At 38.6% G+C, this 17,185-nt stretch overlaps 1 protein-coding gene across 3 annotated transcripts in view; it reads left to right on the plus strand.

Annotated features, from left to right (window-relative positions):
* CRCP (CGRP receptor component) overlaps window positions 1-17,185 on the plus strand; it is a 38,625-nt gene that overhangs the window by 492 nt on the left and 20,948 nt on the right. For 2 of the 3 annotated variants that reach the window (XM_026656504.2, XM_026656503.2), the window contains exons 2-4: window positions 4,350-4,386; window positions 10,977-11,075; window positions 13,957-14,051. In XM_026656504.2, coding sequence (XP_026512289.1) covers window positions 4,350-4,386; window positions 10,977-11,075; window positions 13,957-14,051 — 231 coding nt within the window. Of the gene's footprint in view, window positions 1-4,326; window positions 4,387-10,976; window positions 11,076-13,956; window positions 14,052-17,185 lie in introns of those variants that run through there. The other variant, XM_026656502.2, reaches the window with a different exon arrangement.

Consider the following 17,185-nt stretch of genomic DNA (forward strand, 5'->3'; position numbering starts at 1 on the left):
AGGGGGAGCTGGGGGAGCCTCTCCTGGGGGGTCTGGCTGGAGGGGGAGCTGGGGGAGGAGAGCCCCAAATGGGGGGGTCTGGATGCGAGGGGAGCTGGGGGAGGGGATCCCCTCTGGGGGGGGGTTGGTTACAGGGGAGCTCCTCTTGGGGCGGGGTCTGGCTACAGGAGTGGGATGTGGACTTTAAAGTATAAGGGGACCCCCCTGTTGGTTGGGATCTGCCTGAAGGGGGAGCTGAGCATGGTGCGTGAGGTGTTTTCCGGGGGCTTCCCTTTCAGTTGGGGCTGACTGAGAATTTTGTGTAGGAGGTGGGATCCTGACCCCACAGGGCTGCTGAGGTGAGGTGAAATTGCCCCTTAAACCTGTGGGAGTGAGGGTTCCCCCTCACCCATTTGCCAGCTGCTTCCGTGGCCAAGGTCAGGGCTGCAGAAGGTGGTGGTGTTTGCACTTTGACAATGTTGTGTCCCAAAGTCACAGGGGTCTGTACTCTGCCAAGGCTGAACCTTGACATCTAGTGCTTCCCATCACGATACCACATCAGAATAATTGTCTTCTCACCTCATCGGTGCTGTGTAGTATCATCCTGCACTGATGCAGAATTGAGGTGGGATGCAGGACATGGCTGCAAAGTACTATGGGGACCCATGAAATATACGAAGGGTAGTAGCTTTGCATGGTAGGCGTAGTGCAGTGCTTTGTTGCACCCCAAATCTAATAATCACCTCACTTTCTCCCTGTGTAAATTTAAGAGGAACATTGGGGAGGCACGGAGGCGAAATACTTGGAATATGTTAAAAACTGTAATTATTTAGGTATTGATACTCCAGATTAGGCCAGTGCTCGTGGACAGTTTGTTAACAGTTTTCTGATGAGAAACTGCATTTTTGTTTGCTTGAAAAATATTGCTGAAACATCTATTTGAGTAAAACACCATGCGAATAGTTTTAACCCTCTAATAAAACCATCCTTTCTAGTCAGACGTGCATGGACATAACATTCTCCCCATCTTCTTTCTCTGTTCTTGCCATAAAGTCAAATCCAAATCCTGCTTTTGAGGCTCCTTGGGGACCTTTATGCCTGCTTGCAAGAATGGAGCAGACTGGCACAGAGAGGATGGAAACATAATGTGCATGTACCTACAATTCGAAACACAAGAGGCAAGTCAAATTCTTGCCTAGCCTACAAACCTTCAAAGCAATTAAGGCAAACAAACAAAAATAAACAAAAACATGAAACAGAATTAAAAATCAAAACAAACAAACCAGAAAGTTACTACAGCAGAAGAGTGCTGGTTCAGGCAGTAGTGCTAGGAACTCCAGCAATTTGTTGTATATCTGGGTGCTGTGCATGTATACAACACAAACCTATGTATTTCTAAATAGACAGTAGTACGCACTTCCAAAAAGTTAAACTACCATTTTGGCAATATCTCTGAGACACAAAATAATCTAATTTTTCATTTAATCTATTTTGAAGTTTAAAAATGAATTCTAGAGATAATTATTAAACTAGTATTTATAGAAAGCAAGTTTCATAAATGTTGAGTTGCGCTGTTATCTACATACATACAGCACTGATTTCTGATAAATATGGGTATTAAGGTACTAGAACCTCAGCTGATGTACGTCGGCATAGCTTTTTCACTGACATCAGTGGACCTAACAGTGTTCTATACCAGCTGAGACGCGGTCTCTCCATTCTTATAATTAAAGCTACTTACTGAAATTCAGAGGTGGATACTGAAGAGGGGTGTTGTTTTTATTAAAAATATAGGACCGTATTCTGTCAGCCTTAAACCGAGTTGCAACTTTTAAAGTAAGGCCCCTGCCCTGGAAGCTACTGTGCTTGGAAGGACCTCTGTGTATGCACAAAGCAATTAGCAGGATCAGGACATAAGGGGCTATTCAACATGTGACGGGATCTGGCCCATTGAAAAATTCCTACTCATTCCTTTGATGAATAGGACTTATCATAACTGAGGGTCTGATCCTGCAAACAAACACTTATGCACATGCTTAACTCTACAGCTGAGCATGGCTCCATTGATTTCAATGCGACTGCTCATGATAGTAAAGTTAGGTATGTGCGTAAGTGGTTGCAGGATCCTGATCCTGCAGTGAGTCCGTGGGAGTGGACCTTTGCCCAGTGCTGAGATCCATTGCATATGGTGGGAATATTGTGCAGTCCACCCCATGTAGAACTCTCAGCCCTGTTGGGGCCTAATGAACAAACACCCCCATCTTGTTCCTCAGGCAGTCCTTAGAAGAGGAAAATCTTCAGATAAAATTGTCACAAAGCTCTAGAGATTCAAAGATGAAAATTTGTTATATTCCTTCCCCCCCCCCCAAAAGTTCACAAAATGTTTTGGTTTAGAAATGGAATGTAGTTTTCAATGTTAGAAGCATAAGGTGCCAATAATAATTTTTTAAAAATAAGGGCTCCCATACAGTAAAATAAATAGTATTATATCAAGAAAAATCTTTCAGTAATATTTCACTTAGTACAGCAATTAAGGCCATTGATAACTCTTGAAGGGACTCTAATACATTACAGAGTTGGTGTTGAAATCAAGTCAGTTTTCCTTTTCCGTTCAACTCTGAGTCAGCGGAGTGCTATGTTTAGACATCTGATATAAAAGTATATATCGAACTGATACAAAAAGTAAAATAAGTTCTGGTATTTTATGTACATTCTTTTCTTTAAATCTTTTGGTTGGTTATTTTTTATTACCCATAAGAGGGCTGGGACTGATGTGAAAACTGAAATCTATACTTTATAAACGGTGCCAGTTTTTCATAAAGAGGTAACTCAACTTGAATAAGCGCACTAGCAATAATGTTTCTATTATATTGTTCAGTTTAAAATCCTACTAGCCTGGCAAAATACAAAATGTTGAGAAGATCCAAGGTCTGGATGTGTTTAGGTTTGGCACACATTGGTACATGAAAAGAGTTTAAGCCATTGTGCCCTAAAAGTCCCTGAACTGTAGAGGTGTACAGTTTTAAAAACAAACCAATCCTTTGACTTAAATGTAGTTTTAAAAAGCTTATTCTCCACAGACCCACATCCTGCAAACCTTGTGTTTACTGCACATAATCATCTCACTTTTTTAATTGGATGATTTTATATGTGATTCTTCCATGGCATTATTATTATTTATAACAAAGAATGTCCTCATCCATAGGGATTTCTGTGGCGATTGACTGAATGCAAAGATTCCAAAGAACTGCATTTACCAAATAAACAGAAGTGATATGGTTCGTAAAACATGAATGAAAACTGATGTGTGTGTGTGTGAGCTTACTTGCTGAAGATTCTCTCGAGTCAGTTTAGGAGGTCCCTTTCATTTAAAATCAATAATAGAACCTGTGGAAGTTTGTGGAAGGCATTTAGCTTGTTTGAATGTGATGAATGTGACATTTCTATTCAAACAGTTGACTACTTGACAATACATTCTACCTTTTTTATATGGTGCAACACAGACCTCAGAGAAAAGCGTTTTTTGTGTGTTTTGTATGGTAACTTTCTGTTGTTGTTACTACTGTCTGTTTGCTCAGCAGAATGTATTGTGCTCTTGGCTAGTTTTTCTACATAACATTTATTTATTTATTTTAAAAAATAAAATTACAGCATCCTCTACTTAGTTAGGGCATGATTAACTCAGAGCAAACCTGTTTAGCCTAATGATAGTGAATGTCAATGCTTCTTGGTTAATTGGGATAGAATTATTATACGTTTCACTTAATAGGGAAGCATTTGGTTGGTGGGAAGCTCTAAACTTCAGTCTGCTAGTGTAGAACTTGTCAAATAAACATTAAAAGAACAAAATTAAGATGAAGTGCAATGAATATTATTTTATTCTTTCATTTGTATTGTGTACAGTATATATTTTTCTTTTTTATAATAGTCTTCTGTAATGGTTCTGCCTATCGCTCTTCACTCAGACAAAACTTCAGGGAGTTTTATCTAATCCTGGAGTAATGGGGCAGGTTCTTAATTAGGAGGATAAGCCATTCCGTGGGGTGTCCCAGTTCAGAGGATTCTGTTGTGTAAGTTAAACACTTCCTGATGTTTTGTGGGCTAAGTTGTAGCAAATATTCTTAAACAGTTAGTTTGTGTAATAGCTGCATTTGGAGTGTGCAAAAATAAGTAACTCCGAAAGACAGCAATAGCCAGAAATTATAGAGGATTTAACAGAATTGTGATTCTGAAGATTTTATAAAAAAAAAAATCTCAGAAATTAACAAGAAGTGTCCCTTTTTTTTTTAGCGTCAACACAGCTCAGCAAAGAATAGAGAATAGATTTTTGACAGTTTCGTTTGAGACATGCATAATTTTTTGTTTTCCAGGAAAGACGCAAATGCTGCACTGCTGAGTAACTTTGAGGTAAGTTTATTTGTACCATGATTTTAAACTGACAATTTATACTCCTTTTGATGTCAATGAGAGCATGTCCTGGTCCAAATACAAATAATGTCTCCAGGGAGTTGTAACCAGGGAATCAAGGAGATTTGTGTATAACTTTTGATTTTTCACATTTGAATTTTTTGTTTTTGTAAGTTTGGTAAAATGGGGTCTATTCCTGGCTTTAAAGGGGACCTAGAAAAGCTCTTATTGTACTGTTTGCATGGTGAATATGAGCAGGGTTTGATCCCAAATCTGTGAAAAAACAAAAAAAACCCAAACCCAAATATTAGTGTTGTATGTGTGTCCTCAAATCCATGAGAAATAGTCCTTCAGAACATCAATAATTTTAATGATTATCTTTTCTCTTCTCCCACATTTTTATGTTACCAATTTGCTGAATACCCTTACTTTGTTTGTATGCAGTATTCATAACCTGGGGTCTGATTCTCTTTTACACCAGCTTTACATCTGGGCAACTGCCCTGGTTTCTTTGCAGTTATACTGTTCTCTCATCAGGCCCAAAATCTTTAAAGTTGTCAACTTTGTACCTGTGGAAAGTAGTGCCTAAATGGACATTTTTAAACCAGTCTTAAGACAGAAATGAATATACAGCCAAGAGAATGATACATGAAAATAAAAAATTAATCCTACAAAAAGTGGAAACATGGACAAATTACTAAGGATGAGTACAGAAGAATAGCGTGAGCATGTAGAGATACAATCACAAAGGCTAAGGCACAAATTGAGTTACTCCTAGAAAAGGACATAAAAGGCAATAAGAAGCGGTTCTATAAGTGAGTTAGGAGTGAGAGAAAGATGAAGGAAAGTGTAGGTCCACTACTCAGTGGGGAAGGAGAGTTAAGAATGCATGACATCAAGAAAGCTGAGGTGTTTAATGCCTATTTTACTTCATTCTTTGCTAATGAGGTTAATAGTGACCAGATACTTCACACAATTAATATTAACAACAAGGGGAAAGGTGCATAAGCCTGAACTGTGAAAGAACAGGTTAAAAAATGTTTAGATAAACTAGATGTATTCAAGTCAGCAGGGCCTGATGAAATTCACCCTAGGGTACTTAAGGAGCTAGCTGAAGCAATCTCAGAACTGTTAGCGATTATCTTTGAGAACTCTGGCGGACAGGTGAGGTCACAGATGTCCGGAGAAGAGCAAACACAGTACCTATCTTTAGAAAGAGGAACAAAGAGGATCCAAGCAATTATAAAGCAATCACCATAATATTAATACATGGAAAGATACTGGAACAAATTATTAAACAATCAGTTTGTAAGCACCTACAGGATAATAAAGCAATAAATAATAGCCAATGTGGATTTTCAAGAGTAGGTTGGTCTGGTATGATTTGACTGAGTTAGTGACCTAGTAGATGTGAGGGAACTATAGACATAATATATCTTGATTTTAGTAATGCTTTTGACACGGTCCCACATGACATTCTTGTAAGCAAACTGGGGAAATGTAGTCTAGATGAAATTACTATATGGTTGGTGCATAATTGGTTGAAAGACCGTACTCAAAGAGTATTTAATAATGGTTTACTATCAATCTGGGAGGACATAACTAGTGGGGTCAAATGGGGTCAGTCCTGGGTCCAGTTCTATTCAATATTTCATTAATGACTTGAATAACGGAGTGGAGAGTATGCTTATAAAATTTACGGATGACACCAAGCTGGGAGGGATTGCAAGCACTTCAAAGGACAGGATTGAAATTCAAAAGGATCTCCACAAATTGGAGAATTGGTCTTAATTCAGCAAGATGAAAGTCAAGAAAGACAAGTGCAAAGTACTACACATGGGAGGGAAAACTCAAATGCAGAACAACAAAATAGAATAACTGTCTAGGCCAGGGGTCGGCAACGTTCGGCACGCGGCTCGCCAGGGTAAGCACCTTAGCGGGCCGGGCCAGTTTATTTACCTGCTGACGCGGCAGGTTCGGCTGATCGCGGCCCCCACTCGCCGCGGTTTGCCGTCCCGGGCCAATGGGGGCGGCGGGAAGCGGCACGGGCGAGGGATGTGCTGGCCACTGCTTCCCGCCGCCCCCATTGGCCCAGGACGGCGAACCGCGGCCAGTGGGGGCCGCGATCAGCCGAACCTGCCTTGTCAGCAGGTAAATAAACTGGCCCGGCCCACTAGGGTGCTTACCCTGGCGAGCCGCGTGCCAAACGTTGCCGACCCCTGGTCTAAAGCAAGAGACATTTAGGTTTGATATTAGGAACAGCCTTTCAACTACAAGGATAGTTAAGTACTGAAACAGGCTTCCAAGGGTCGTTTTGAATCCCTGTTCTTAAAAACAGGTTAGACAAATACCTGTCAGGAATGGGCTTAGGTATACTTGTTCCTGCCTCAGCACGGGGCTGGACTAGATGACCTTTCAAGGTCCCTTCCAGCCCTACATTTCTGTGATCAACTGCTGAATCCATTTTCATGTTGCAGAGAAAAACAGAATTAGAACTGGAGGAAATCTTTGCAAAAAAAAAAAAAAAAAAATCCAGATGTTTCCTGAAACGGCTGCTGATAACAGGGTCACTATTTCATGCTTAACTTGAACCATCCTGCAGCTCAGAACTCTCTGCAGTACCTACTGAAATTAAAATCAGTTCTTTAAAAAAAAAAAGCTCTTTGTAAGTCTCTTGCAGCTTGGTTTTAAAAGATCTTGGAGTAAGTCGACACTACAGAAAAAATGTGTTTTCTTAACATGGTAAAATCTCAGTAATGGCAAATAGTTTGTTGTTTGGAAATGTGTTAGTGGGGCCAGGTAAACTCTAGAGGGAAGCCTAGGGTTTCCCTTGACCTGCTAACACATATGAGAACTACAACTGCCTTGTCTTCATTAAGATTTTACCATGTTAGCTAAGAAAACACCTTTTTTTTCTTAGTGAAGAGAAGGCCTTACTGAGCCTTTTTTACACTCTTCAGAGTGAAAATGCCTTTTTGGTGATGGTAAGATGGAAATGTGACCTTAGTATGAGGTGCAAATTCAATCAGGTAACTTGAGGATTTCAGTGCATTTTTTTTAAAGGCTTTAAAACCATACATTTTTCTTCAGATTATTTCCTTGCTGAAGTTTTAGGGTTATATATCCATTTCATCCTGATTTTGAGCTAAGTCTTGAAGTGTTTGACGAGGGCAGAGTATGCCACCTGTCAGTCATTAGAAGATCTTTAATGAAATATTTGGAAGGAATCTTATTGTTTAAGAAATAGAAAATAGCCCATGGTTTTATGTCAGAGGATGTAAGTGTGGTATTAAATATCTATTTAAAAAAATCTACCATCTCAGAATGGAAAGCAAGAAGTATGGAAGAAATTATGGCTTGCTGCAGAATCAGACCTTTCCAATACTTCTCTATATTCCTTTTCAACATGCAAGGATGTTATGGTAAAATTGGGTATGGATCCTACCTTTCATGTACAAGAAGTATTCTTGCATTGTGTAAATGTTCTGGCACCCCAGAACAAGGGCCCAGTGCAGTGACGTGCTGATCACTTTGCAAGATCGGACCCTTAATTATATGCACTAAATATCTGCACTTATTAAAACCACTTTCTGTCCCTCGGTCTGTGCCGTCATCATCTTAGCCTCAATGCCTCCCCACTATTGCCATATATACCCATATGTGCTGAGTGAGAAAGTGAAAGGAAGTGGAAAATGGAATTACTGATGAGACTGCTCATTCACCATTTCCCTTTCTCAGCATAGTTGTCTCAGCACATATAGCTTTTTAATTCTTTTCAGGAAGGGATTTGCAGTGTCTGCAGCTGTAGGCATTTTAAGCACATTTTTCAGCACTCTTCAGTTTACAGATTCCTCTAAAACTAGTATCCTATTTCTCTCGGGCTGCTATTTGTGCCTTCGTTTCTCTGTGTTGCAGCTTGACGAGAGTGTCTAACTCAGTCAGTGCCAAGCTAATATTTTGCACTAAAAATGTCTGAATGAAGCACAGGACTGTGAGTGGTTCTATCCCTGATTCTTTGAAAGATTTCCTTGGGCTAGTTGCTTCACCTGTTTGTGCCTCATTTTCATCATCTGCAAACAACACTTGCCCGGCTCAGTAGTGTATTGGTATGTACTGTGGTATACAGTTAGTGTGTTCACAGTGCATTGAGATCCTCAGGTGGCAGGTGCTAAATAGATGTGCAAAATTATAGGAAATGATATCCCACGTAGGATTGGGGCTAGTCATGTTTCTCTTGACCACAGTTAGAAAATGCCAACTAGTGTTGAAGGAACTGTGCTGCCGAAGATGAAGGCAGGGGGAATCTTGCACAATATGCTTTCTTCCCTATCTCCTTCTATAAGAGAAAATATTACAAAAGAGTAGTGCATTGGTTAGAATAAGTAAAGTGTAAATACAGCTCTAATTCACTTTCCCTCATTTAACCTGATATTTATTTGTATGTAGGTTTGTGGAATCAGTGTCCTCTTTCAAGGCCCAGTAATGGCAGAGTTACTGGTAACATTGCTCATCATATTTCATTGTAGTTTTATGAACCAATTTTTACAATAATTTTTACAAGGCCATGGGATTTATAAGTGAAACTTGAGTGGGGCGTGTTAAAAACTAAGGAAGCAGAAATAGAAGGGTGTCCATTACTTAGATTTTGTTATCAGCTTTGAACATATTGGGAGGCATGAGGTGAAGGCACTCACAATAAGTGCACAAGTAGCCAAGTTGTTCCCAGGCAATGCAATTGTAGTTTAATATGGATCTGTGGTTATGGATCCAGAATTTAAGGCAGCAAGCAGCATTGCTGTTAAAGTAAGTTTAAAAATTACAACAGACAATTCAGAAATGGGGCACGTAAGCAGTATTTATTTTTGGTCTATTGCAACCTTAAAAATAATACCATCTGCTACTCTGGGCCCAAATATAATGAGTACAGTATAAATGCTTAGATAGAGAAATACTGTTTTTTAACTAAATATTTAGAGAATTCTTTTTTAGACTTAAAATCTACTCCCTCTTCTGAGCTCATTAGTGACGCACCAGAATGCATTATTCCAGGACAATATATGCATCAGAAGAGACTCTTGGTATCAGGGCATGGAGACTCTTGGTATCAGTGATGACCCATAAGGATGCATTTTGTGGGGCTCTCTGTGAACACAGAACTTTCACAGAGTATAAAAGGAATTTTAAATAGATTATTTAAAACATTTCTGTACTGAATGCCTCCCACAGCCTGGCTGGGAGCACTTAAGCATGTGAACCACTGAAGCCTAAGTGCTTTGCTGCATTGGGGCCGAAAAGAGTAACAGAAGTTGTCTTTACATTTTACTACATTTCTGACTGTCATGCAAGAAGATGTAGCAACAGTGTAGTAGGTTTGTCAATACTTTATTTTAGAAACTGAAACATAATTTATTTTAAAAATTCTTATTACATAAAACATCAAATAGTTAATTTCATTCCTACAGTTTTGAGCATTCAAAAACGTGGAGACATCTTTATTACTCTTTTTTCAACAATATTGCTGCTTGTATTTATTTTTTCTAAGGAACTCATGTACTAATAAAATCTATTGAGGTTTTTATACCATACTTATCACTGTGGCATCTGAGCACCCTGCTAAGCTGATCCCAGAAATACTTACTATTAAGCATAGTGCTCACTGCAAGCAGCCCCACTGAAGTGAATTTATAGTAGCACCACTACACTTAGTCGTGTTTGCAGCATCAGACTCTAATTTTGTAGGCTCATTACAGAAACACAATTGTAGGGCACACATTCTTCTTGCACCTACAGCACACTTAAGTTTCTGTAAAACAGAATATTTTGAATATTTTTCTTTTAATATTGTAGGTTAATCCGTATACACACATTACATACTATAACATAGGGCCATATCCTGCAGCCGGTATTCCAGCAACAGTCACATTGATTTCAGTGGGAGTTTCAATTGAGAACTGCAGGGTGTGGCACATAGCCAGCAGTTGCACGGAATAGAGTTAAGTGGCTGATAAAAAGCAACAGAGGGTCCTGTGGCACCTTTAAGACTAACAGTGGCTGATAGTTTCATTCTGGTAACCACTTTTTCCATGGGGGCTTTTGGGTAAGGCTTCAACAAGTGCTGATAGTCCATTCAAATATCTACAGGCTTTGGTCCAACACTTCCTACATCTTTTTGTTCAACATACACCTCTACCCCGATATAACGAACACGAATTAGGATATAACGCGGTAAAGCAGCGCTCCGGGGGGGTGGGGATGCGCACTCTGGCGCATCAAAACAAGTTCGATATAGCGCGGTTTCACCTATAACGTGGTAAGATTTTTTGGCTCCTGAGGACAGCGTTAATATCGAGGTAGAGGTGTAATTCAAGACCAATAACCATAATTTAGAATGATCTGCTGTCTCATCATTTCTTGTATACAAATAATTTTTCCATTACCAAAATGTCTCCATTTTAATCCCACAGTCAGTCACTAGCAGTGCAATCTTTTGTAGTTGATTGGTAATATTTAATAACACATGTTTAAAAAATAGCAGTAGAAAAAATGCTAAACTAGTTCAAAAAAATCTTTTAATTTTTTTTTCTTTTTAGGTTTTCCAGTTACTTACCGATCTTAAGCAGCAGCGCAAAGATAGTGGAAAACACAAACAGAGCTCTGGCCAGCAGAATCTGAACACTATCATGTACGAAGTGAGTAGAGCTATAGCCCTTAGCACTCTAGCAGAAGTCAGAGGCTGGACTGTGTCACAGTGTTCATCATTTACAATCACACATGCAAAATTAAGTCTTGGAATTTTCCTACTCATGAACATTGTTTCAGTAAATACATATTTGACTTTTGTAATACAACTTTCCTCCCCAAAAAATCTGAAAGTGGTGCTTAAACTGTGTGCATACAGCACAACTGAAATACAGCTGGAAAGTGCTGGCTAGCTGGTGTGCACCATCATGGAGGAAAGGAGCAATTCTGGTCAAGGACACAAGGACAAACTCCTGCTCTTATGAAAATGGCCAAAGGATTTTTAATGTTTATAGCGAGCAGACAGGCTGTGGCTCTGGTTTTGAGGTGTCATTCAAAAGACCTCAACACAGCAAACTACATTCAATATATTTTTTAAGCCTGCCAGCACATGCTGCCTGTATTTGAATCTGTACTTCCAGGGAGGCTAGGAGTTTCAGACCTGAGGTTTAGAACACACATGGTCTATAGATTCCTCTGTTAAAAACAAGTAAATTAAATTCTCCAACTAAAAAAGAAACTACTATCTTGGATTACACAGTGTAACTAAATTATACATTCTGTCACTGGTAAATTCAGTATTAAATGTTTGATGTGTTGTTAGAAAAATCTTTAAAACTATTATTTACTGATCGTTAACATGATGGGATGGTTCTGAATATCTTAAATTAGCAGCTTTATCAAATGTAATTACTTAAAAAAATTGTAATCTGACCTCTGGTGGCAGTGGAAGAGAATTGTCTTTAATATCACGATGGTTAATACTGGGCCAGTTCCAGCTTTCCTGGCCTGCATGAATAGTCCCATTGACTGCTGGGGAACTATTCATGCGAGCAAAATTTCGTCCAGGCTTACTTTTTTTGTTTGTTTTTTGTTTGAAAGGACAAAATTGCAATTTATAAGCCTTAGATTTGATAAAATCGAGTTTACAAAAATCTAATTTAATTTTACATTGAGATTTACTATCTCATTCTGATGTGTTTCAAATATATGGGGGAAAAGACCATTCTGTGATTATATTTATGTCTAAACATAATTTACAGTTTAACTCTTTAATTATATTGTTGCCAGTATATGAAATGCTTTCACATGCATTTTGCCATCTAGACATTTATTTGTGCCAGTAGAAAGAGAGAGACTAATTCTAGGTGTACTTGCTTTAGGTACTCGTCTTAATGGAATTATTTCTGTCCATCACGCATACACACTCACAAGTTTTGTGCATGCATGTGCCCACTGGTATTGGAGTTGCTGGATCTATCTTAGTAAACAGGAACTGAATTTTGATGTGACCATAATATGACAATTTTGTCCTTTTAATTGATTTTTTTTAATGGAAGAAGCAGCAGAGTTTTGAAAAGAAATCATTATAGAATTGAAATAGCGCTGTATTCCTCTAATAGAAAATGGTATTTTAATGGGGAAATTGGTAAATAATAGTAATGTTTAGTACGTTTGTACTTTTTTATTTCAGAAAAATGCAAGAATTCTTTGGAATCCTGTTCTGATCCCAATTACTTATAGTGGGTGTTTTTCAAGCAATGCCCACAAAAGCTCATAAGTTATTGTCAAATTAAAAAGGGAGCTGTAAACTGTAGTCTGCATATACTTATTTAAAACTAAAGCAGGGATTCTTCACCAAGCCTTCCATTTAGTTAGGATGACAGGCTCGGATAAGTTGAAAGATGTATTATCTGTCATCTTGGATTCTCATTCATTTAAACAGAGAAACAAAACATAACATATCCTTTAAAGCATATGTTAGTGTAAAAGATCAACAGAGCAGGGAAGTGAATTATCTCACTGAAAATATCTGAATAAATTACTACAATATCCTTGCAAAGTTTTTTTTAATTGTGATCTGCATAAATAACTTCTGAGCTCTTTGGGAAAGCACTGTCAAATATGCTGATTACAGTACGCTTTCAGCTGTAAAAGATGAAAACACCCTTATGCTGAAGGCTTTGTTTCAGTTGTGGAGCTCAAATGAGCTATTTATGGCCTGGCAATGAGAGTACCATTGGCACTGAATTCATGAACACTTGGCAGAAAATAACTTTACGTGGTCCCAAGGATGAATACGATAAGGTTCTTCTTCAGTTCGGTTTTAACAACTGGATGCCTTTTTAAACAAGGTTTTGAAATCCTCTGTATTGTTAGAATTATACATATACAAAACATTCTAAATCTCTGATGATGTTAAAAATACCTTGGTCCCAATTTGATCTGCCAGTTAAGATTATTTCATTCAAATTAATAAAGAAAAAGTGTTACAGGAGAATACCCTTTGAACTGCATGTGTTCAAATGCTTAGCACTAAAAAAGGACCATTCATCCATACCCTTCAGTGCGCTTACAAATCTGGGTAGATATTATCCCCATTTTACAGATGGGCAAGTGAAGTTACAGGGAGGTCAAGTGATTGTCCAACACTACAGAGGGAACCCTCAGAGTTGGGTTAGAACATAGGAGTTCCTGTCTTTCAGCATTAGACCGTGTCTCTCTGTATGGACCAACTTCAGAAGGGTTTCCTAGATAAGTGCTGGCATAATTGCCATCACATAATTACTTTTTTATATACTGCCTGTTGCTTACACTTTCAGCAAAAATTAATATGATCTTTGTGAATCAAGGGAAATCCAAATGATTGTGCCAATTATGACAGCACATTCCACCTTCTGAATGACGTTAAAGAACTAAGTTCCCCAGTCAGACTTCTCTCAAAAGGAGTGAGGAGATTTTTCATAAAATAACTTGTTTCCTAGAGATCTCATATGACTCAAAGCAAAAATAAATGTGTAATAATCTATGTTTTTTTCCAACCTTGTGCAGACATTGAAATACATATCCAAAACACCATGCAGATTCCAAAGTCCTGAGATTGTGAGAGATTTCCTCATAGCAATGAAAGGCCATAAACTAACCAAGTAAGTAAAGATCTTCTTTTGAGTACAGGTCTGTCTCATCTTACGCTGTGGTTACGTTCCACAGTCAGCGCCTAAAGCGAAAATTATGTATAGTCAAAATTACATTGAGTGTAATGGTGGGTGGAATCGCCCGCACTACAGAAACAGTATTTAAATTGTTATTTTTCTCTTTTTGTTTTTTTTGTTTTTGCCGACTGCGTAAAGCTGAAATCGTGCATGTTAAATGCGCCTAAGATGTGACAGACCTGTATGTGTATAAGAGTGCATGAGAATATTCAAAACCAGCTCTACATAAAAATAATATAATAATTTGTCTGCTTTTGCTTAACTTGTCTAATCCAGTTCACGGAAAAATGAAGGACAAAATTAAAATTCTCTGTCTAACCATCCTTTTTTCTCAGATGAACACCTACACACATGCACATTTGCTTTAAATGGATGCTGTTTGCCAAAGTTTTCTCAAACTGTTTGCCTTATAGTGTTCAGCATGAGTTCTCATAGTCAAATGCAAAGAAGTATTAAAAAATATGTTTGCTGAGGTAGAAACTATGTGAGGTGGATGGATTTTCAGCAAAATAAAAAGGGACGCTAAGAAAAACCTCAGTGTGTTGAGTCATCTTGCTCATTTCTATCCTCAGAAAAATAACTCCATTCCTAAAAAAAAATTGATGTCTCCCCAGCAAAGAATAGGCATACTAGTGTGACTGAACATAAGGTCGCCATAGAGATGTCTGGGAAATGTGTAATCTGTTGAAGAAACTAATTCTTGCCTGAGTCTGTGAGTTGCGGATGCTCAGCAGCTTCCCAGAATTGTACCCTCTAATTAATTAATTAATGTTCAGCAAATTAAGATATTTCTTTTCCCCTCTCTGTTTTCCTTGGACACTAAAGTTGTATCCTCTGTGATTTCCAGGAAATCTGCATTCACTTGAATAAACACCCAGACAAGAGCCATAGTCTCTTCTGGGGAATTCAGAATGGAAGTTTGACTGGCTTCCCTCATACTTCCAACAAGCTTCAAAAACATTTTTTCTCTTAGGCATTAGTGTGAATGGGTATTCCTAGTGCCCGAAATGGCTAGGTCTCCTGCATACCTCATCAAACTGTGAGTGAAGCCTGTCAGAAATGTTCAGGCTCATGAGAACTGGGAGGAGTGAGTTAATTTTTCCCCTCTGCGTAGCTTTAATCTGTTATCTCTTTCCATCCTTCCTTTTTCAAACACAGCTTTTCACAAAGGCTCAGTTGTTTCTAACCCACTTGCTTAACACCACAAGGGAACAATGTACTCCACGTGGATTCTCTGACTACTTTTTTCTCCTCTGGAGATTCCATAAAGAAATCTTGCTCTGGGGAGAAGACTAATTTGGTTCTGTCCCAAAAAAACACATGTTAAGATTATCTGTCATGTACAGTACTACAAGGGAAATGCTTACTTCTTTGGAAACAGCAGTAAGTTGGGCAGAAAGAAAATCCATTCAAACCTTGTGTCTTGTGCCCAGAATGTTAGCAACACTTTGCGGATCATTTTGCATCACTCTCAGTGTTGACATTGAGGTACTAGTACTGAGAAGCCACCTGACTTTAACATCAATACTGTCATTTTTGCTTGTGCTGCTTTCATTCGTTTCAACTGTAGTCAACATTAATTGCCCAGATAGTATGCCAGCATTGTATCCTACAATGGAGTACTTTACATAGATCCTGTAAACCACATTCATGCAACAAAATTGAAAGCACTCTGGGGATTTCTGAGCAAATTACATAATCTAGGAGGACAGTTTCACCTTCAAGCATTCAGACAAGATCTCCTAATCCCTTCCAGGTCTGACACGGAAGTATTAGTGTGTATGAGAAGAGCCTTTACTATAAAGAGCTGACAAAGTGAAAGAGTTTTTCCTGAAATCCCCATGACAGTCATTTTCTTGTGTAGACAGCAAGCGTCACTGAATTATATACTGTACATTTCTCCCTGTGCTGAAATACAGGGTCAGTAGTTTGATATTGTGACTAGAGTTAGATGAGGGTGTGAGTTATCACCAGTCCTCTTTGCATTAGCAATAAATTGGGTGATGAAACAGACAACACAGTGCATTGTGGATGGTGTAAAATGAGTTAGCGGAGATGAGTTACATGATCTTGACTTCGCCGATGATACTGCTTTACTAAGTATGACATGGAACAAGAATGATTGCTCTTGCTTCCTATTCTACCTCTGATGTAACAAAAATGGGATTGAAAATAAATGTGGAGAAAATCAAGATTATGAAGGTAAGAAACTGGACAACAGATGCGAAAGTGTATGAGGATGGAAAAGAAATTAAACAGGTAAAAAGTGTTCTGCTATCTGGGCAGTGTAATGACATTTGAAGGTGTCTTTGATAAACATATTCCTGCAAGATGAGGAAAAGCAAACACCATGTTTTGAAAAGATGAACAACATCTGGTCAAACAGAAGTCTCCCCGTCAAACTAAAGAGAAGATGATACCATGTGAATGTGCTGAGCATGCTACTGTATGGAGTAGAGACTTGGCCAATGGCAGAGATCAGAGGCTTCCCATCACAGATGCCTGTGGAAGAGACAATACATTTTATAGAATAATAAAATAACAAATGTGAGAGGAAGGGAGCTGACAGAGCAGGACATGTTAGAAAATATCGTCAAAGAAAGAAGGTTCAGATGCTGGGAGAGGTACATCATATGGAAGATGGGAGACACACTAAGCAAACATTCAGCTGGATATTCGAGGGAGGAAAGAGAAAGTGAGAAAGGACAAGAAAGAACAGGCAGAAGACAGTGACAGGAGGATCTTGGATGTGCTGGGATCACCAGGGGAAAAGTACCATAACTGGCAAGTGATTTAGTCCGTGGAGGAACTGTACTGTCTGATGTGTCAATGGCACAGGAAGAACTAAGGTATGCAACTCAATAGAACTATGTGAGAATGAGAAACCCTTTTTCCATTTTATTGCACCTATTGAACACTAGGGGGAACTGTTATATAGCAGGTTACAAAGTAGCAGCCGTGTTAGTCTGTATCCGCAAAAAGAACAGGAGTACTTGTGACACCTTAGAGACTAACAAATTTATTTCAGCATAAGCTTTCGTGGGCTACAGCTCACTTCTTCAGATGCT

This window comes from Terrapene carolina, unplaced genomic scaffold, assembly GCF_002925995.2.
Source record: "Terrapene carolina triunguis isolate 2854851 unplaced genomic scaffold, T_m_triunguis-2.0 Scaffold231, whole genome shotgun sequence".
Taxonomy (NCBI): Eukaryota; Metazoa; Chordata; order Testudines; family Emydidae; genus Terrapene; species Terrapene triunguis.